The 23,360-nt window shown below is 40.1% G+C and overlaps 1 protein-coding gene across 2 annotated transcripts in view; it reads right to left on the reverse strand.

The window, feature by feature from the left end:
* The window catches only part of SCP2 (sterol carrier protein 2), a 164,580-nt gene that overhangs the window by 35,489 nt on the left and 105,731 nt on the right, over nt 1-23,360 (reverse strand). For both annotated transcript variants that reach the window (XM_060140057.1, XM_060140058.1), the window contains one exon: nt 19,929-20,082. In XM_060140057.1, the coding sequence (XP_059996040.1) occupies nt 19,929-20,082 (154 nt within the window). The remainder of the gene's footprint in view (nt 1-19,928; nt 20,083-23,360) is intronic.

Here is a 23,360-nt window from a genome sequence, read left to right on the forward strand (position 1 = left end):
AGATTTATTTTATTATTTATTTAATTTACTTTTGTCTGCGTCAGGTCTTAGTTGCAGAACGCGGGGTCTTCTTTGAGGCGTGCGGGCTCTTTTGTTGCAGCATGCGGGTTATCTCTCTACTTGTGGCACACAGGCTCTGTAGTTATGGCACGTGGGTTCCAGAGCATGTGGGCTCTGCAGTTTGTAGCACACGGGCTCTCTAGTTGAGGCACGCGAGCTCAGTAGTTGTGGCGCAGGCTTAGTTGCCCCACAGGCATGTGGGATCTTAGTTCCCTGATCAGGGATTGAACCGGTGTCCCCTGCATTGTAAGGCGGCTTCTTTAGACCCCAGGTGGTCTATTTTAGATAGCCTAGTCAGATAGGCCTCTCTGAAGAGGTGATATTTAAATTAGGTATTAAATTATGTAAATGAGCCAGCCATGTAAAGATTTAGGTGGAGAAGTCAGCTCTATACTTCCAGTATAAAGAACTTGATGTAGAAACTAGCTTAGCAGTTAAAGGAACTATAAGAAGGCTGGTATGGCTGGAGCAGAGCAGAGGAGAAGGACCTAAGGTCACAGAAACATGCAGGGCAAGATAACAAGGGGCTTTACAGGTCACAGTTAAGAGTTTGGATTTTATTTTAAGTACCTTGAGAACTGCAGGGTATAAGCTGGAGAGTAGCACAATCCATTTACATGTTTTAAAAAATAAATCTGGCTGCTAGCTGGAAAATGGACTATAAGAGGGCAAGTGAGGAGGCAGGGAGACCAATTAAGAGGCTACTGCAGTAGTCCAGGCAAGAGACGATGGTGATTAAACAGGGTATAATGAAGTGGGGAGTAAGCAGAGGTTGGACTCGAGATTTATTTTTTAGCTATGACACAAGATATGAATTTACTAACATCCATCTATTGGTTGCTTGATACTTGGGGAACAACTATAGATAAATGGCCTGATGTGGCAGAAAGAACATAGTCCCTATAGCTACAAAAGCCTGGGTTAGAATCTCAAGGCTTCCTCCACTCACTAGCTATGCGATTCTGAGCAAGCTACTTCATCTCTGTGCAACCTCTGGTGGGGAGGCAGGGAAGAAGGTGGAGGGTGCCGGTGACTTTGCAGAATTAAGTGGAATCCCGTGTGGAAGGTACCTAGCAGAGATCCTGGCCCATGGTAAAAAATGACAGCCACGACTATTACAGGCTGCAGAGCCTCAAGCATTAGATGCTGAGAGAAACTGAAAGGTCTGAAGAAGATGAGGGCACTTTAGGATTTTAAGTAATTCCTCTGAAATACCACAAGCATCCTGGCGGTGGCTGAGGCCAGGACTGGAACAACAAACATCGGAAGGATATACTTGAAGGAGTCAAGAGCGTAGCAGCTGCTCAGTAAGCAAAGCATTTCTTTCCTTCTTTCTCTACCTCCTCTCCTTCCTTCTCTTTCTCCCCACCCACCCCACCCATTTCTCCTTTCCCTTCCCTTCCCTTTCCTTCTTTCTATCATTTCATAAATATTTAACGACTGCCTGCTACAGGCCAAGCATTGTTCGAGGTACTGGGAGTACAATGGCGAACAAGTCAGACCCAGTCCCAGTCCTCACTGAATCTATATTTTTCCAGGAAAAAAAGAAGAAAACAGACAAAATAATGACAAGTATTAGGAAGCAGACAAAAAGAGGAACCGAGGTTAAGGCAGTCAAGGAATGATGTCTCTGAGCAAGTGAATTTAAGCTAAGACCCAATTAAAGGAAGAAAAGGAGCTAGACATTCAAAGAGGAAACTTGCAAAGATCCTGAGAGAGAAAAGAGTTTATCATGTTAAAAGAAAGTAAAAGAGGACCAGTCACTAGAGTACAGTAAGTGGGGGCAAAATGACACAAAATGAAATTGGGGAACTGGGCAGGGACCAGACCATCCAGGCCAAAGAAGGGATTCTGGGAAACCAATGAAATGATTAAACAGGGAAGTGAAATAGTTTGATTTGTGATTATTCTTACAACTGTGCAGACAATGAATTGGTGGGGTTGGGATGCAAGAACTTAGGTGGGGAGAGGGTTACGAGGCTGCTGGAGTGGTCCAAATAGGAAGTGGAGGCACTCTGCCAGCGGAGATGGAGAGAAGGAAGTGGATTCAAAATATATTTTAAACATTGAATCCATAAGCCTTGCTGCTGGGCACGAGAGAGATCTAAGGGGGAGGGGAAAGAGCAAGGATGATTTAGGTGTTTGGCCTGAATAACTGAAGGGATGACAGTGCCATTTATTGACAAAAGGAAGAATGCAGTGAGAGTAAAGGGGATCAAAGTCCCATCTCAGGCACAGTCAGTATGGGACCTTTGTGAGACAAGAAGGCAGTTGGATATGACAGTCTGGAGCTCAGAAGCAGTCTAGGCTGGAGATAAAGTCGGATAATCATTAGCATAATGAAAGTATTTAAATCCATGGGAACAGACAAGCTCACCTTGAGGGAATTCTAGAGAAAGAAGTAAGCCTAGGACAATACCCTGTGGATCTCAATTATTTAGAAGTCTGGGAGGGAAGAGGAAGCAGTAGCCAGGGATGCAAGAGGAAAACTAGAAGAACATAATGTCATAGAAGCCAAGAGGGGAGAAAGAATCTGGGAGGGAGGGAGGGAGGGAGGAAACTATGTCAAATGCTGCCAAAGGTCAAATACCCACTGGACTGGCAACATGAAGAGTTCAGCTGACTTGGGCAAAAGCAATATTAAGCAAGTGTTGGAAGGCAGAAGTCAGTAGAGATTACAGTAAATTAAAGAGTGAATAGGAGAGGGAAATAGAAACAGTGTGTCTCTTCTGAGACATTACTTTCAGGGGAAATGGAGTGGTCTCTGGAGGGGAGGGTGGTATTAAGGAAAGTTTGTTTTTGTTTTAAGATTAACATATTAGAGCATGTTTGCTTGATGATGGTAATGAACCAGGGGAAAAGAGACAGAAGTCTTGAGAAGGTGAAGGGGGATGAGATCTAGTGACCTATGAAGGAAGAGGAGGAGACTCAAGGGAAGAAGAGGATCAGAAGGGTAGAATGCTAGATAGGTCTATAAGTCTTGGGATGGAAGATAAGGGAGTTTGGGTCTAATGACTTCTGTTTTTTCAACAACATACAAGGCAAAAGTAATCAGCTGAAAATGAGGGTGAAAGGAGGGTATGGAAAGTCTAAGAGGTTGAAAAGTGAACCTACTAGAGAAATCATATTAATATCACAACAAGGAATGGAAGTAAGCTCTCACCATGCTGAAATACATGCAATTCTCAGAGCATGGCATGCTACTTCATACTTCCATGCCTTTGCCCTTGCTGCTCCCTGTGTCTGGAATACCTCCGTCTTAGCAAATTCTATTTTACCCTTCAAGATCCAGGCCAGGAAACTCCCTTTCCGTGAAACCCTAGTAAATGTCAGCTTCTCAAGAGCAGATACCACAGCTTTTGAAAAAAATAATCTTTATTTATATCCCCAGTTCCTGACACACAATAGGTATTCAGTAAATAGTGACTGAATAGAACTGAATTACACTGAATTCTCTCTTAGCTAAATTCTAATTTTTTCCTGTTCCATTTAGAGCAGAATTATCTATGGTACACCATTTTCTCAGTCAAAAGTCTGAATGAGTGGCCTAAAATCAAGTGGCTACAACTAGTCCTCCACAAGCCAGTTTCATTTCATTAATAGTCCAACTTTTCAGCCTTTAATCATAAACATCACTGTGCCCTCTCCAAGCTTGACACTTCCTAACTGTATGTGATAAAATAATAACTGACACTTCTCAGCGTACATACAAAGTATCTTGATACTTTATGGGGCAGAGTTCAGACAAGTTCTGACAGGTCACAGATGTTTATTTTGCTTCTGTTGAAAAGTTCACTCAGTTAATGATTAACCAACTTTTCATCCAGATTAGGGAAAAAATTTATAAAGTTATATCAATATTTTCCGAAAATCCCTCATATCTTACAATTTATTTGATATGTGCCCTGCTCTAGGGAAGCTGAATATAACTTACACAAACTCAGAAAATAAGTTACTCATATTACAAAAGGATGCACCTCATGATTTTTTTTTTTTGAGATAGATTTGAAATTTTAGTAAAAGCTTTTTTGCCCACCCAAATCATATTCTTTCTTTTTTTTTTTTTAAACATCTTTATTGGGGTATAATTGCTTTACAATGGTATGTTAGTTTCTGCTTTATAACAAACTCATGATTTCTTTATATTTGAAGTTCTTTTAGCAGAAACTAAAGTCTGATTATTTTTATTTTTTTTACCTTGGTTTATACATAAGTTTTCTGGAATAAATCTAGTATATAAAATGTTGGAAGGGACTCTGAAGATTAACTATTTAGTGTATGAATTCCCTCTATGCTTCCTGAAATTTTCATTCCAAGGTCTAGAACACAGGCACTGTTTCAACAATGTCAAAGATCAGAAGCACAGGGGCTTCCCTGGTGGCGCAGTGGTTGATTGTCCGCCTGCCGATGCAGGGGACACGGGTTTGTGCCCCAGTCCGGGAAGATCCCACATGCCGCAGAGCGGCTGGGCCCGTGGGCCATGGCCGCTGAGCCTGCACGTCCGGAGCCTGTGCTCCACAACAGGAGAGGCCGCGGCAGTGAGAGGCCCGCGTACCACAAAAAAAAAAAAAAAGATCAGAAGCACAGAGTAGCCAACAAAACAGGAACTTTGAACTCAGATATATGAAGGTTAGAGTCTTGACCGCTACCACTTAAGACTCTCTTTAGATACATTGTTTTAACTCTGATCATCAATCTCCTCATCTATAAACAAGGTACAAAACTTACCATGTGGATTTCTATGAGGATTAAACAAAGCAGTGAAGAGGAAGCACCTAGCATGGTCTTGGTGCTCATACTAGGCCCTCAAAAAGTGGTTGTTAAAGAACTATTACAACTCAATAATAAAAAGACAACCCAATTTTAAAATGGCCAAAATATCTGAATAGATATTTCTCCTAAGATATACAAATGGCCAATAAGCACATGAAAAGATGCTCAGGGGCTTCCCTGGTGGCGCAGTGGTTGAGGGTCCGCCTGCCGATGCAGGGGACACGGGTTCGTGCCCCGGTCCGGGAGAATCCCACATGCCGTGGAGCAGCTGGGCCCGTGAGCTATGGCCGCTGAGCCTGCGCATCCGGAGCCTATGCTCCACAATGGGAGAGGCCCGCGTACCGCAAAAACAAACAAAAAAAAGATGCTCAACATCATTAGCCATCAGGGGAATGCAAATCAAAACCACAATGAGATAACACTTCACACCCACTAGGATAGCTAAAATTAAAAAAGCAGACAGGGCTTCCCTGGTGGCGCAGTGGTTGAGAGTCCGCCTGCCGATGCAGGGGACACGGGCTCATGCCCCGGTCCGGGAAGATCCCACATGACGCAGAGCGGCTGGGCCCGTGAGCCATGGCCGTTGAGCCTGCGCGTCTGGAGCCTGTGCTCCGCAACGGGAGAGGCCACAACAGTGAGAGGCCCACATATCGCGAGAAAAAAAAAAAAAGCCGATAATAACAAGTGTTAATGAGGATGTGAAGAAATCAGAACCCTTATAATGGAATTTTATTCAGCCATAAAAAGGAATGAAGTACTACATTCATTTTTATAACATGGATGAACCTTGAAAACATTATGCTAAATGAAAGCAGCAGTCACAAAAGGCCACATATTGTATGATTTCATTTATATGAAATGTCCAGAATAGGCAAATCCTTAGAGACAGAAAGTAGACTGTGGTTGTCAGAGCCTGCAAGAAGTGGGACTGGGGAATGACTGCTAACGGGTACATGGTTTCTTTCAGGGGTGTTGAAAATGTTCTAAAATCGATTGTGATGATGATTGCACAACTCTGTGATATACTAAAAAACCACTGAACGTACACTTAAAATAGTGAATTTGTGGCATGTAAATTATATCCCCAAAAAAGCTGTTAAAAATCATTTTTAGGGCTTCCCCGGTGGCGCAGTGGTTGAGAGTCCGCCTGCCGATGCAGGGGACACGGGTTCGTGCCCCGGTCCGGGAAGATCCCACATGCCGCGGAGCGGCTGGGCCCGTGAGCCATGGCCGCTGAGCCTGCGCGTCCGGAGCCTATGCTCCGCAACGGGAGAGGCCACAGCAGTGAGAGGCCCGCGTACCGCAAAAAAAAAAAAAAAAAAAACAACATTTTTAAAGTGGCCGCTGCTGTTTGTACTGTTTAGGAAGAATACAGGATCCTACATTTTAATCAAATTTCCATCCCTAAATCTAACATTTTACCAGTTTTACCAGTAATTAGTCTGTTCAAATTAGAAATGGTTGTGCGACACACACAGGACAAAAGAATAGGGTTCATTTGCAATCAGCAACTCCCCTTGACCTCTGAACGGGCACACGGCCCCATCACAGACAGAAATCCAGCCCAGAAAGCCAAACTGTGGACTTCAACAGGTTGGATATATGCCTCACTCTGAACTAAAAATTAAAGTTCATCTTTTCCAAACTTCTAGGTGACATTTATAATTTAATATATAAAACCATTTTCAACAGTTTAACCAGTGACGTGAACTACAGAAATAGGAAAGAAAAAAGGAAAATAGCTAGATAAATCAGAAATCAACAGTTTATTGAGCAACTGAATGAGTGGCAGGTACTTTTTGTTAGTTTTCTAATCCCTGAAGTAGATATTTTCACTCTTTTCTAACTGAGGGAAAGGTGAACATGTCCTAAGCAAGCAGTGTGACGGAAAAGTTGCTGGGGTGTTCTTTCCCCTGATCAACACTGCCTCTCTGATAATTCCAGCCTATAAAAAAATTAAAAAAGATGTCGCATACAAGTGGCATTTCAGTAGTTTTATAATTTCTTCATTCTAACTGCTAATTAATTGGTGGCTACATTAGTATGGAGAAAGATAAAAATCAGATAAGATTTTTCCATGTGTTCTTAAATATCTCTTTTTAAATGAAACTAAGGGACTTCCCTGGTGGCACAGTGGTTAGGAATCCACCTGCCAACGTAGGGGACACGGGTTCGATCCCTGGTTCAGGAAGATGCCGCACAGCAACTAAGCCCATGCGCCACAACTACTGAACCTGCACTCTAGAGTCCGTGAGCCACAACTACTGAGCCCACGTGCCACAACTACCGAAGCCTGCGCACCTAGAACCTGTGCTCCTCAACAAGAGAAGCCATCGCAGTGAGAAGCCTGTACACTGCAACAAAGACCCAACGCAGACAAAAATAAATAAATATTTTAAAAAATAAATGAAACTAAAATCGTGTGTGTGTGTGTGTGGTGTTGTGTGTGTGTCCACTGTGTCCCCTGAGAAGTCCTGGAGGTAATAACAACAAGCACTCAGCCAGCAGCCACACTGTGGTTTCTAAATACCATTCTCCACTAAAAGGAACTAGGGCTCTCTGAAGAAATGGTTGATCTTAGGGCTGGGGCAGGGAAAATACAGGATGAGCCTGGAATACCTTCTTGAGCTAGAAAGCAAGCAAGTAATAAATAGAATCACAAGACAGTACAAGTCAGCTAGAAGGGGCTTCTGCTGGCTAAAGCAGGGACATTTTGAGTGTCAAAATAAATGATACTAATGAATTATAACCCACTGAATAAAATATGAATTCATGAGTTCATACCGATATATTTATCGATATAGATGAATATGAACAAATTTTTTAATGGGGGAGAAGAGAATCTCCCTTACAGCAGAATACCACTTAATAAATATAAGGTATGATGAAGTTAGAAAAATATCATCAGTGGATGCTAAGATGAATGAGTAATGGGTAAAAGTTGGATGAGGAACAGGATATTTACATAATCGCAAAACATCTCACCACAAATTACCTATTAAGTACAAAGGAAAAACAGTAACTCTTTCAGAGGAAAACATGGTAGATACCACCTTAGTCAAGAAATCAAAGCTAAACATCACCAATATAGGATAATGCACATCATGTGCTTCCAGTCATGATGCATTACGTATACATCATCACTTCAGTGGTATTCCTGCAAAAAATGTGTAACCTGAACCTAATTACGAGGAAACATGTGACAAATGCAAACTGAGGGACATTCCATTCTTAAAGAATCTACTTATACTCTCCAAAAAAGTCAAAGTCAAGAAATAAGAAAGGCTGAGGGATTGTTTCACATTAAAGGAAACTAAAGAGACATGACAGCTAAATGAACTCAGGATCCTAAATTGGATCCTGGACAAGGAGAAAGACTAAAGCTTATAGTATCTTTTAAAGAGATATTATTGGGATAATTGTCAAACTGTGAATACCTTCTTTGGATTAGGTAATAGCATTTTTTAAAATTTACTTATTTTTTAATATTTATTTATTTAGGCTGCACCGGGGCTTAGTTGTGGCATGTGGGATCTTTAGTTGCCGCATGCGGGCTCTTAGTTGTGGCATGTGGACTTCTTAGTTGTGGCATGCGGACTTCTTAGTTGCAGCACGCAGATTCTTAGTCGTGGCATGCATGTGGCATCTAGTTCCCCGACCAGAGATTGGAACCTGGGGCCCCTGTAGGTAATAGCGTTTTATCAGTGTTAAATTTCCTGATTTTGATAGCTATACTGTGGTTGAGTAATAGAATATTCTAGTCTTTAGAAATGCATACTAAAATATATAAGGGTAAAAGAGCATAATGTCTCCAACTTTCAAACATTTCAGAAAACACATGCATATATATATATATGCATATATGTATATATGCATGTAGAAAAATGATGAAGCAAATGAGGCAAAATATAAACAATCTGAGTACAAGGTATATAGGAGTTCCTTGTACTATTCCTGTAATTTTTATGTCAAAATCAAGGTTTCTAATTAAAATACAAAATTTAGAAAATGAAAAGGCTAATCACCTACAATCTCACCACTACCAACAAGTGTCCTATATTCATTTTTTCCACATTGCTTCCTCTAGTCCTTGTTTATGAGCACACATACATGGGTACAACTTTTACTTCTTTTAACTTCTTATATCACTTAGGGTTTTCACCTGTTGACTTAAACTTTCAAGCTAACTTAGACAATTTTCCATTAAAAAAGAAAAACTGGAGTGATCCAAATATGCCTCAACCAGGGAATGGATAAGCTGTGGTACATCCATACAAACGAATACCACTAAGCAATAAAAAGGAACAGATTACTCACACACAAAACATGAATGAATCTCAAATGCATTCTGCTAAGTGAAAGAAGCCAGACTCAAAGGCTTTTTGATTCTATTCACATGATATTCTGGAAAGGGGCAGAAAACAGATAGTGGTTGCCAAGGAATGGAGGACAGGGGGAAGGGTCGACTACAAAGGTGAACAAAGAATTCTGGTGGGTGATGCAATTGTTCTGTATCTTGATTATGGTGGTAGTTACTTGACTGTACATGTTTGTCAAAACTTTCAGAACTATGCACTAAACAGGTGGACTTTCACTGTATGTAAATTTTTATACCTTAATTAAAAATAGAAAAAACAAGCAGGGCTTCCCTGGTGGTGCAGTGGTTGAGAGTCCGCCTGCCGATGCAGGGTACACGGGTTCGTGCCCCGGTCTGGGAGGATCCCACATGCCGCGGAGCGGCTGGGCCCGTGAGCCATGGCCGCTGAGCCTGCGCGTCCGGAGCCTGTGCTCCACAACGGGGGAGGCCACAACAGTGAGAGGTCCGCGTACAGAAAAAAAAAAAAAAAAAATAGAAAAAACAAAACAAAGTTGGGTTTAAAAACAGGTTTCACTTAACAGAATACAAAATGCAAATCTATCCTCAATCTGTGTCTTACATAAAATGAATAGGATGTTATAATACAGAGTCAATACTTATATTCAAAAGTGGTCTAAAGGAAAGTTTAACTGTAAATTAAATGCAATTGGTCACAGTTCTTAAATAAGACCGCTCCTCTTCATTTTCATGGTCCCTGTTGCAGCACTAAACATTTCTTATCCACACTACTGCAACTGCTTCCTAAGGATTCCTGGCCTCTGGTCCCTCCACCACTCAACTCAAAGTAATACCAGACTGATCTACCTAAAGTAAAGTGCGATATAATCACATAATCTTTTGCTAAAACTCATATTCTGTAGGATAAATTTCAAACTCCTCAGCATAACATTGGAAGCATTTCAAAACCTTGATCCAATCTACTGTTACAGCTGCAACTCCTGTCACCTATGTATTACTGACTCTGCCCCTCTACCCAGGCACAACAAAATAATCCACCCTCTACCCACACAGGACAACCACTCTTATATTTTCAAATTGCGTACCTATGTACAGACCTGGGATGCCCTTCCTCTACACTTTTGCTGGGCAATCCTAGTCATCCCAGGTCAAATTTAGGTCCTTCATACTAATTTCTTCCTCTGGGCTTCTATAGCATTTTGAAAAAGGTATGTCTGCCTTCCGCATCTACTCAGAGGACCATACTTAGGGGCCTAAGCATATAGCAGCTGCTCCATCAAAGTTAGCTAAACGAGAAACTAAGGAAATCAGATCATGTGCAATCAGTACCTTAAAATTACTTTGTTTAAAACAAATCCTCATTTTAAAACTATATCTGCACCATCAGAGTTAGAATTATTTTCACAACTTTGGACTTTGAAGTGGGATATGTTCTATCACTAAAACTATCAAAAATATCTTCAATACTTGAAGCCAATTTCTTTCAGTCATTAATATATCATCTGGATTTGTTCATTCTTCTGGCTTCCCAGAAATATCAACTATAGTTATCGTGAACAATTCTATCTCCCAATTATTTAGTCTCCTGAAAATAAAAGAACTATGAGGAGGGACCTCCAAGATGGCAGAGGACTAAGATATGGAGATCACCTTCCTTCCCACAAATACATCAAAAATACATCTACATGTGGAACAACTCCTACAGAACACCTACTTAATGCTGGCAGAAGACCTCAGACTTCCCAAAAGGCAAGAAACTCCTCACGTACCTGGGTAGGGCAAAAAAAAAAAGGAAAAACAGACACAAAAGAACAGGGACGGGACCTGCACCTCTGGGAGGGAGGTGTGAAGGAGGAAAGGTTTCCACACACTAGGAAACCCCTTCGTGGGCGGAGACTGAGGGTGGCGGAGGGGGGAAGCTTCGGAGCCACAGAGGAGAGCGCAGCAACAGGGGTACGGAGGGCAAAGCGGAGAGATTCCCACACAGAGGATCGCTGCTGACCAGCACTCACCAGCCCGAGAGGCTTGTCTGCTCACCGGCTGGGACGGGTTGGGGCTGGGAGCTGAGGCTCAGGCTTCGGAGGGCAGACCCCAGGGAGAGGACTGGGGTCGGCTGTGTGAACACAGCCTGAAGGGGGCTAGTGCGCCACGGCTAGCCGGGAGGGAGTCCAGGAAAAAGTCTGGAACTGCCTAAGAGTCAAGACACCATTGTTTCAGGGTGCGCAGAGGAGAGGGAATTCAGAGCACTGCCTAAACGAGCTCCAGAGACAGGCGCGAGCCACGGCTACCAGCGTGGACCCCAGAGACTGGCACGAAATGCTAAGGCTGCTGCTGCCGCCACCAAGAAGGCTGTGTGCAAGCACAGGTCACTATCCACACCTCCCCTCCTGGGAGCCTGTGCAGCCTGCCACTGCCAGGGTCCCGTGATGCTGGGACAACTTCCCCAGGAAAACACACGGCGCATTTCAGGCTGTTGCAATGTCGCGCTGGCCTCTGCTGCCACAGGCTCGCCCCGCATTCCGTACCCCTCCCTCCCCCAGCCTGAGTGAGCCAGAGCCCCCTAATCAGCTGCTACTTTAACCCCGTCCTGTCTGGGCGAAGAACAGGCGTCCTCAGGCGACCTACACGCAGAGGCAGGGCCAAATCCAAAGCTGAACCCCAGGAGCTGTGCGAACAAAGAAGACAAAGGGAAATCTTTCCATGCAGCCTCAGGAGCAGCAGATTAAATCTCCACAATCACCTTGATGTACCCTGCATCTGTGGAATACCTGAACAGACAACGAACCATCCCAAAATTGAGGCAGTGGACCTGGGGAGCAACTGTAGACTTGGGGTTTGCTTTCTGCATCTAATTTGTTTCTGGTTTTATGTTTATTTTAGTATTTAGAGCTTATTATCATTGGTAGATTTGTTTATTGATTTGGTTGCCCTCTTCCTTTTTTTCTAATATTTTTTTTCCTTTTTCTCTTTTTGTGAGGTTGTATGTGTATGCTTCTTTGTGTGATTTTGTCTGTATAGCTTTGCTTTTACCATTTGTCCCAGAATTCTGTCTGTCCACTTTTTGTTTTGGTTTTGGTCTGTATACTTTTTAGCACTTGTTAACATTGGTGGATTTGTTTTTTGCTTTGGTTGTTCGCTTCTTTCTTTTTTTTATTACTTTTTTATTTTTAATAGTTTTTTTAAAAAAACTTTATTTTATTTATTTTTTCTTTCTTTCTTTCCTATTTTTACCTCCCTTTTCTTCTGAGGTGAGTGGCTGACAGGGTCTTGGTGCTCTGGCCAGGTGTCAGGCCTGAGCCTCTGAGGTGGGGCAGCCAATTTCAGGACACTGGTCCACCAGAGACCTCCTGGCCCCATGTAATATCAAATGGCAAAAGCTCTCACAGAGGTTCTGTCTCAACGCTAAGACCCAGCTCCACTCAACAACCAGCAAGCTACAGTGCTGGACACCCTATGCCAAACAACTAGCAAGACAGGAACACAACCCTACCCATTACCACACAGGCTGCCTAAAATCATAGTAAGTTCACAGACACCCCAAAACACACCACCAGATTTAGTCCTGCTCAACAGAAAGACAAGATCCAGTTTCATCCACCAGAACACAGACACCAGGCCCCTCCACCAGGAAGCCTACAGAACCCACTGAACCAACCTTACCCACTGGGGGCAGACACCAGAAACAACGGGAACTAAGAACCTGCAGCCTGCAAAAAGGAGACCTCAAACACAGTAAGATAAGCAAAATGAGAAGACAGAGAAATACACAGCAGACGAAGGAGCAAGGTAAAAACCCGCCAGACCTAACAAATGAGGAGGAAATAGGCAGCCTACCTGAAAAAGAATTCAGAGTAATGATAGTAAAGATGATCCAAAATCTTGGAAATAGAATGGAGAAAATACAAGAAACCTTTTACAAGGACCTAGAAGAACTAAAGAGCAAACAAACAATGGTGAACAACATAATAAATGAAATTAAAAATTCTCTAGAAGGAATCAATAGCAGAATAACTGAGGTAGAAGAACCGATAAGTGCCCTGGAAGATAAAAGAGTGGAAATAACTACCACAGAGTAGAATAAAGAAAAAAGAATGAAAAGAATCGAGGACAGTCTCAGAGACCTCTGGGACAACATTAAACGCACCAACATTCGAATTATAGGGGTCCCAGAAGAAGAAGAGAAAAAAAAGTACTGAAAAAATATTTAAAGAGATTACAGTTAAAAAATTCCATTATATGGGAAAGGAAATAGTCAATTAAGTGCTGGAAGCACAGAGTGTACCGTAAAGGATAAATCCAAGGAGAAACACGCCAAGACACATATTCATCACACTATCAAAAATTAAATACAAAGGAAAAATATTAAAAGCAGCAAGGGAAAAGCAACAAATAACATACAAGGGAATTCCCATAAGGTTAACAGCTGATCTTTCAGCAGAAACTCTGCAAGCCAGAAGGGAGTGGCAGGACATATTTAAATAAGTGATGAAAGGGAAAAACCTACAACCAAGATTACTCTACCCAGCAAGGATCTCATTCAGATTTGCCGGAGAAATTAAAACATTTACAAACAAGGAAAAGCTAAGAGAATTCAGCACCACCAAACCAGCTTTACAACAAAAACTAAAGGAACTTCTCTAGGCAGGAAACACAAGAGAAGGAAAAGACCTACAATAACAAACCCAAAACAATTAAGAAAATGGTAACAGGAACATACATATCGATAATAACCTTGAATGTAAATGGATTAAAACCTCCAACCAAAAGACACAGACTGGCTGAATGGATACAAAAACAAGACCCATATATATGCTGTCTACAAGAGACCCACTTCAGACCTAGGGACACAAACAGACTGAAAATGAAGGGATGGAAAAAGATATTCCATGCAAATGAAATTCAGAAGAAAGCTGGTGTAGCAATTCTCATATCAGACAGAATAGACTTTAAAATAAGGACTATTACAAGAGACAAAGAAGGACACTACATAATGATCAAGAGATCAATACAAGAAGATATTAACAATTGTAAATATTTATGCACACAACATAGGAGCACCTCAATATATAAGGCAAATGCTAACAGCCATAAAAGGGGAAATCGACAGTAACACAATCATAGTAGGGGACTTTAACACCCCTCTTTCACCAATGGACAGATCATCCAAAATGAAAATAAATAACGAAACACAAACTTTAAATGACACATTAAACAAGATGGACTTAATTGATATTTACAGGACATTCCATCCAAAAACAACAGAATACACTTGCTTCTCAAGTGCTCATGGAACATTCTCCAGGATAGGTCATATCCTGGGTCACAAATCAAGCCTAGGTAAACTTAAGAAAATTGAAATCCTATCAAGTATGTTTTCCGGCTACAACATTATGAGACTAGATATCAATTACACGAAAAAATCTGTAACAAATACAAACACATACAGGCTAAACAACAAACTACTAAATAACCAAGAGATCACTGAAGAAATCAAAGAGGAAATCAGAAAATACCTAGAAACAAATGACAACGAAAACACGATGACTCAAAACCTACGGGATGCAGCAAAAGCAGTTCTAAAAGGGAAGTTTATAGCAATACAATCCTACCTCAAGAAGCAAGAAACATCTCAAATAAACAACCTAAACTTACATCTAAAGTAATCAGAGATAAGAGGAACAAAAAACTGTCAAAGTTAGCAGAAGAAAAGAAATCATAAAGATCAGATCAGAAATAAATGAAAAAGCAATGAAGGAAACGATAGCAAAGATCAATAAAACTAAACACTGGTTCTTTGAGAAAATAAACCAAATTGATAAACCATTAGCCAGACTCATCAAGAAAAAAAGGGAGAAGGCTCAAATCAATAAAATTAGAAATGAAGCAGGAGGAGTAGCAACTGACACTGCAGAAATGCAAAGGATCATGAGAGATTACTACAAGCAAAAAAATGGACAACCTGAAAGAAACGGACAAATTCTTAGAAAAGCACAACTTCCAAGACTGAACCAGGAAGAAACAGAAAATAAAAACAGACCAATCATGACCACTAAAACTGAAACTATGATTAAAAATCTTCCAACAAGGGCTTCCCTGGTGGCGCAGTGGTTGAGAGTCTGCCTAACGATGCAGGGGACACGGGTTCATGCCCTGGTCTGGGAAGATCCCACATGCCGCAGAGCGACTAGGCCCGTGACCCATGGCTGCAGAGCCTGTGCGTCCGGAGCCTGTGCTCCGCAATGGGAGAGACCACAACAGTGAGAGGCCCGCGTATCATAAAAAAAAAAAAAATCTTCCAACACACAAAAGTCCAGGACCAGATGGCTTCACAGGCAAATTCTACCAAACATTTAGAGAAGAGCTAACACCTATCCTTCTCAAACTATTCCAAAATATAGCAGAGGAAGGAACACTCCCAAACTCATTCTACGAGGCCACCATCAGTCTGATACCAAAACCAGACAAAGATGTCACACAAAAAGAAAACTACAGACCAATATCACTGATGAACATAGATGTAAAAATCTTGAACAACAACAACAAAATACTAGCAAACAGAATCCAAAAGCACATTAAAAGGATCATACACCATGATCAAGTGGGGTTTATCCCAGGAATGAAAGGATTCTTCACTATACACAAATCAATCAATGTGATACATCATATTAACAAACTGAAGGATAAAAACCATATGATCATCTCAATAGATGCAGAAAAAGCTTTTGACAAAATTCAACACCCATTTAAGATAAAAACCCTCCAGAAAGTAGGCATAGAGGGAATTTACCTCAACATAATAAAGGCCATATATAGCAAACCCATAGCCAGCACTGTTCTCAATGGTGAAAAACTGAAACCATTCCCTCTAAGATCAGGAACAAGACAAGGTTGCCCACTCTCACCACTATTATTCAACATAGTTTTGGAAGTTTTAGCCACAACAATCAGAGAAGAAAAAGAAATAAAAGGAATCCTAGTCAGTAAAGAAGAAGTAAAACTGTCACTGTTTGCAGATGACATGATACTATACATAGAGAATCCTAAACATGCTACCAGAAAACTACTAAAGCTAATCAATGAATTTGGTAGAGTAGCAGGATACAAAATTAAGGCACAGAAATCTCTTGCATCCCTATACACTAATGATGAAAAATCTGAAAGAGAAATTAAAGAAACACTCCCATTTACCATTGCAACAAAAAGAATAAAATACCTAGGAATAAACCTACCTGAGGAGACAAAAGACATGTATGGAGAAAATTATAAGACACTGATGAAAGAAATTAAAGAAATTAAAGATGATACAAAAAGATGGAGGGATATATCATGTTCTTGGATGGAAGAATCAACATTGTGAAAATGACTATACTACCCAAAGCAATCTACAGATTCAGTGCAACCTCTATCAAACTACCAATGGCATTTTTCACAGAACTAGAACAAAAAATTTCACTATTTGTATGGAGACACAAAAGACCCCGAATAGCCAAAGCAATCTTAAGGAAGAAAAATGGAGCTGGAGGAATCAGGCTCCCTGACTTCAGACTATATTACAAAGCTACTGTAATCAAGACAGTATGGTACTGGCACAAAAACAGAAATATAGATCAATGGAACAGGATAGAAAGCTCAGAGATCTACCGACGCATATATGATCACCTTACCTTTGATAAAGGAGGCAAGAATATACAATGGAGAAAAGACAGCCTCTTCAATAAGTGGTGCTGTGAAAACTGGACAGCTACATGTAAAAGACTGAAATTAGAACACTCCCTAACACCATACACAAAAATAAACTCAAAATGAATTAAAGACCTAAATGTAAGCCCAGACACCATCAAACTCTTAGAGGAAAACATAGGCAGAACACTCTGTGACATAAATCACAGCAAGATCCGTTTTGATCCACCTCCTAGAAAGAAAAACAAAAATAACAAATGGGACCTAATGAAAGTTAAAAGTTTTTGCACAGCAAAGGAAACTATAAACAGGACAAAAAGACAATCCTCAGAATGGGAGAAAATATTTGCAAATGAAGCAACTGACAAAGGATTAATCTCCAAAATATACAAGCAGTTCATGCTGCTCAATATCAGAAAAACAAATAACCCAATCCAAAAATGGGCAGAAGACCTAAATAGACATTTCTCCAAAGAAGATATACAGATTGCCAACAAACACATGAAAGGACGCTCAACATCACTAATCATTAGAGAAATGCAAATCAAAACTACAATTAGATATCACTTCATGCTGGTCAGAATGGCCATCATCAAAAAATCTACAAACAATAAATGCTGGAGAGGGTGTGGAGAAAAGGGAACCCTCTTGTACTGTTGGTGGGAGTGTAAATTGATACAGCCACTGTGTAGAACAGTATGGAGGTTCCTTTAAAAAACTAAAGATAGAACTACCATATGACCCAGCAATCCCACTACTGGGCACACACCCTGAGAAAACCATACTTCACAAAGAGTCATGCACCACAGTGTTCACTGCAGCACTATTTACGATAGCCAGGACATGGAAGCAACCTAAGTGCCCATCGACAGATGAATGGATAAAGATATGGCACATATATACAATGGAATATTACTCAGCCATAAAAAGAAACAAAACTGAGTTATTTGCAGTGAGGTGGATGGACCTAGAGACTGTCATACAGAGTGAAGTGAGAAAGAGAAAAACAAATAACATATGCTAATACATGTATATGGAATCTAAAGAAAAAACAACAAAAATGGTTCTGAAGAACCTAGGGGCAGGACAGGAATAAAGATGGAGACGTAGAGAATGGACTTGAGGACACGGGGAGGGGAAGTATAAGGTGGGATGAAGTGAGAGAGTAGCACTGACATATATACACTACCAAATGTAAAACAGACAGCTAATGGGAAGCAGCTGCATAGCACAGGGAGATCAGCTCGGTGCTTTGTGTCCCCCCAGAGGGGTGGGATAGGGAGGGTGGGAGGGAGATGCAAGAGGGAGGAGACATGGGGATATATGTATACATAAAGCTGATTCACTTTGTTGTACAGCAGAAACTAACACACCATTGTAAAGCAATTATACTCCAATAAAGATATTAAAAAAATAACTATGAGAATTCCATGTTTAAAATAGAATTTATTGCCCTACATGCATAATCTTCTATTCTGAGCAAATTAGACAGCTATACTAATATTCTGACTCTGGTAGCTCTTTATAGTTTGGCTTTTACTGAGGGTTTTCAACTCCGAATATGAACTACATGGAATACCAGAGGATGATACAGAACCAATGAATCAGATTTAGGAGGAAACTTAAAATTCAACGTCTTAACATCTTTTTATTTGATGCAATTCAATAAACATTTACTCACTTTGAGAGAGATCCTCAGAGGGGTTAGGAGAATCAAAGTCTTAGATCTCAAGGATTTCACATAACAAACAGGATACAAAACAAGGTAGATACTCTACAACTAAACAAAAATTGGATAGGGACCCAAAAGTTACAAAGTGCTGTGGATATTCAAAGGGAGATGGTACCTAAGATTGGCCTTAATTGGAAGTTAGAATTTTCACACAGAATATTCCAGGCATGCAAGAAGAAAGGATAGAGAGAAGAGATTCAAGAGTTTACAAAACATGAGAATATAACGGACTCTGTAAAAAAGTGTTCACATATCCTTTGTGGAACCAAAAGTGTGAAAAAATGAATACATAATTACCAAGAACTTCAGGAGAGAAAAAGGAGCCAATTAGTGTTGAAAGCTACAGCAGGGTTAAGAGAATAAAGATAGAAATTATCAAGAATGTATCATAATCAGGTCATTGGTGGCCTTACCTGACCTCAGTGGTGAGATCAGAAACTAAAGACATTTCAGAGTAGAAAAACAAAAGTGGCTCAATATAAAAGGCTCATCATGAAAGAGAATAATTAAGGTAAGGAGAAAAACAGAGTTTTAGAATATGGAAGACCTGAACATGTTTGATGACAGAGCGAAAGGAGTCAACAGAAAGGTAAAAATGGAAAGATTCAAACGAAAGAAGGTATACTTAATATTTGGAACAAAGTTACAGAAAGTGGTTGGAAACAAAAGCATGCAAAGAGGAAAGATGGGCCTTGGAAAGGAAAAGGGACTTTTTTCCCCTGGGAAAAAAGGATGAGCATTTTTCTGAGAAAAATGGATGAGCATTTCTCTGAGAGAAGAGCAAGGAAGTTGAGGGATCCTGAAAAGGCTTTAAAAGAAAGTGCTTGGAAATCTTAGGAGCACAGGCATTTGACAAGGGCAGGAAGAAAATCAGCAGGAGACAAATAGAAAGGATTCTAGCAGCAGTGAGGGCTTAGCTGGATTCAGAAACAGAAATCTGCGGAGATACAATCAGCATATTTGATGACTTTCTCCCAATAACCTCAGAAGCCCGGGACGCTAGGGGGAGAAAGCAAATTGTGGGAAAGGAAACCAAAAAATGACTTGCCTGAAATAAAATTACTCAAGTTGGCAGGGCTGAGACAAGTGCCCAGCCAGCTCTGGCTTCTAGTTCAGCACTCTCCTTTGACTATGCTGCCTTCTTTTTAAACAAAACTTTCCTAAAGATGGTTAAGTTTAAAAGTTAATTGCCAGTTTTAAAACCATGCTATTAAAGCAAGGTAATGAAATAGTTGTTCTTTGAGCACTAACACAATAAAATTAGGACTTTTTTTTACTTGTATAACGTCATCAGTTGTGAAAAGTCAGAAGGGTTCATTGCCAGACAAAACCCAGAATGTCACTTACCTGGCAGCTTCAGGAAAACCCATCTTGTACAGCGTGACAACTACTGCTCCTCCGAGGCCTAAATTATGCTGCAGAGCAACCTTTGCACCAGGAACTTGCCTTTTTCCGGCTTCCCCTCTCAGCTGCCAGCAGAGTTCAGCGCACTGAGCCAGACCTAACAAATCGAACGCAGAACAGTCAGATTCCGTTGGTTTAGAAAGCTAAAGGCAGACAAGGGCTAACGTTTAATTGTGACTTTTAACTAAACCATTTTATTCAGCCAAGACGACGTTTGCCTAAGTAAGAACTTCTCTTAAAAGCCTGGAGGGTTTTTGCAGCTAGCTATTTTTTCTCCCTAAGTAATCTCTGTATTTAGACAATATTCAGGCTTCAGAAATTCCTTGTACTCTTTAAATTTATCCAACCTGCCATTTTTTGGCAATGTTTAAAGAGAAAACACTGAATATACCGTTCTCTGGCTGACGCAAAACAGCATAAAATAATTTAATTTTACCATTTTTAATGTATCTAAAGAATATAATCTAGGACTTGGGAGTTGACTTTCCCTAAAATATTTAGCTGGTATGGGAAATTTTCCTATTATTCTCCTCAAAAAGTTCCTAGAAAGAATGTTTTCTAGACTAGCTATTCACAGCTATTCCAAAAATAGCACTGGATTCACAAAAATAGCATTTTGTCCTCTGGATAATAAAATCAGAGATTTTTAGAGCTGGAGAGAACTAAATAATGTTGAAACCAAACCCCCCTAAAACTGAGTTCCCTTACCGAGTTTATGATTAATCTCTCTATCCAAAACTTTATTCCCTTACTTGTCTCCTCTGACCTCAATCCCTTTCTTGTCCCCTCAATTCTGTGCTAACTGAACACTAATTAATCAGAGTCAGTTGACTAAGATTGCTGTTGTTAATAACATCGTTACTGTATTCAAATTGCTGTTGTAGATACCATCATACAAACTCAAGTTGTTTTTCCAGGCAAGATGAGCTCACAACCCCCAGAGCCATGGACCACCTGGCCAGAGAATCATAAACCAGACACATTCTGACTCCCAAAACCATGATTAAGAAATGTCACACATATACACACTACTATATACAAAATAGATAACTAATAAGAACCTACTGTATAGCACAGGGAACTCTACTCAATACTCTGTAATGACCTATATGGGAAAAGAATCTAAAGGAGTGGATATATGTATAACTGATACACTTTGCTGTACAGCAGAAACTAATACAACATTGTAAATCAACTATACTCCAATAAAAATTAATTAATAAAAAAATACACGTGTTCAATAATGAAAGAGAAATGTCACAGAAATGTCTTGAGACGATGATTAATTACAGTTTCCTTGTTCTTCCCCTTTAAAACATCCTTAACTCAAAGACCAAGATGGAGTGGATCTGAGACTTGTCTCCCACTCCCTTTCTTGGCGCCCTGCAAATAAACCCTTACTTTGCTGCAAACACCCACTATCAGAGTTTGCTTTCTGTGCCAAGCCATGGGCACAGGAGCCCTTGCTTAGTTACAAAGGTAGCAATGAGAAACTGTAAAATTAAGTAATTTGTGAATGGTCACAAAGCAGGCTAATTTCAGAGTTGAGATTAGAAGCCAAGTCTCCTGATTTACATTTGTTTTTCTCCCACACCAGCTATTCAAGGATAGTTTAGTTAAGAATGTTGGATAGACTGGTTTCATCGTTCCAGAAGCAGAGCAAATTGGTCTACCTATAAAGTCTTTTCTTCCACCTACACCCCCAATCACAAGGTCTGATTCCCGAATACCTATGACAGTTTTCTGTATAACCCCAACCTTCTCAAGAAATTTAACTGCCATTTCTCCTTTCTAAGCAATGTCTACATATTTTTACAGAATATATATTTTAAATACTGTTTTAAAATAGGTAATTCTACATCTTATAATGAATTTTTGAATTGTGAACATTTTGAATATTAAGGTCAAAGTGAATAATTCTACTAATATATCCAAACTTTGGGGCAATCAGTTTTACTTGAAATCTGCCATACAAAAAGCTTAAACATTTATGAATACATAAGACCAAAAAAAGTATTCAGACTGGTCTTATGTATATGTGGGTGGGGAAATAGGGCTAGTTCTCTTCCCCAAAGAGTAAATATACATAGTTTATAAATATTTGAGAAAAATACTCAACTTTACCTTGATCAAATAGAAAGATACTGTTTTAACCAATCACATTGGTCAGGATGTTTAAAAATGGAGGTAATCAATGCTGGGGAGACTATGGCATGACAGCCACCTTCATACAGTAAGGGTAAAAGTTCAAACTGGTACAACCTTTTTGGAAAGCAATGTAAAAAATTATTAAGAGCATTAAAAATGCCTTGAAAACCATTCTATGGAAATAATCAAGCATAGGAAAAGTCTTACACACAAAGCTATCTGTTTATCACTTTCTTAGAACAGTGAAAAACTAGATAATCTACAAGTGAAATAACTGGCGAATGGTTATATGAATTATGACCTATCCATATGACAAAGTACTATGTTCCTATTTAAAATGATGTATCCAAAAATTTTAATAGTTTAGGAAAATGTTTATGATATAATCTTAGTAAAAAATGCAAGGAACCCTTTAGATATTCATCTACCCATCCATCCAACAAATATTTACTGAATGCCTAATATGTGCTGACACTGCTCAAGGCTCAGAAGATCTAATAAATAAGATAGGCATATAAAGGTACACAGCCTACTTAAGGAATAGAAAGTTAAGTGAATGAGGCTAGAGAGTGCTCAAGACAGCCAGTGAGAGTGAGAGAGAAGGGGGTGAAAAGGGAGAGAGGGAGTTGGGGGAGGGAGGCTGGCAGAAGGGGAGAGAGTGAGGGGGAGAGAAGGAGGGAGAGAGAGAACATGAATGTACTGGAAGCACCAGATTTTGCAATAATCTCAGTCACACCATACGACTGATACTGTAGAAGATGTGGTATACTGTGTTAAATCTCTACTCATGATTTGCTAAACTCACTTGTGGCAAAAAAAGGAAGAAGGGAGGGAGGGAGGGAATAAAGATCCATGTTAACTTATTTATTCACTTTTAACAGAAGACGACAGTGAGAAAACATACTGATTATATGAGCTTTCTCGTTATCTGCTTTCAGAATAACCTGGCATTTCTTGCATTTCTAGAATCTAGATTTGTGAAGGGTGGAAGTCAAAAGTTGGCCTCAGAAATCTACTTTCCAAGAAGACGCAGAAGATAGTTATGAAAGCATAAACTATATGAGCAACACATTTTAAAATTTTTCCTTCCTTGGATAACTTCTGGCACTGAATTAAAAACCATATTTTTCCTCTCCTTGGGGAAAAAAAACTATCAAACATGAACACAATATATTTATAAATTGTGGAGGGAGATAGGAATGGGCATCCTGTCAAAGTAGTATATTC

This window comes from Lagenorhynchus albirostris, chromosome 2, assembly GCF_949774975.1.
Source record: "Lagenorhynchus albirostris chromosome 2, mLagAlb1.1, whole genome shotgun sequence".
NCBI lineage: Eukaryota > Metazoa > Chordata > Mammalia > Artiodactyla > Delphinidae > Lagenorhynchus > Lagenorhynchus albirostris.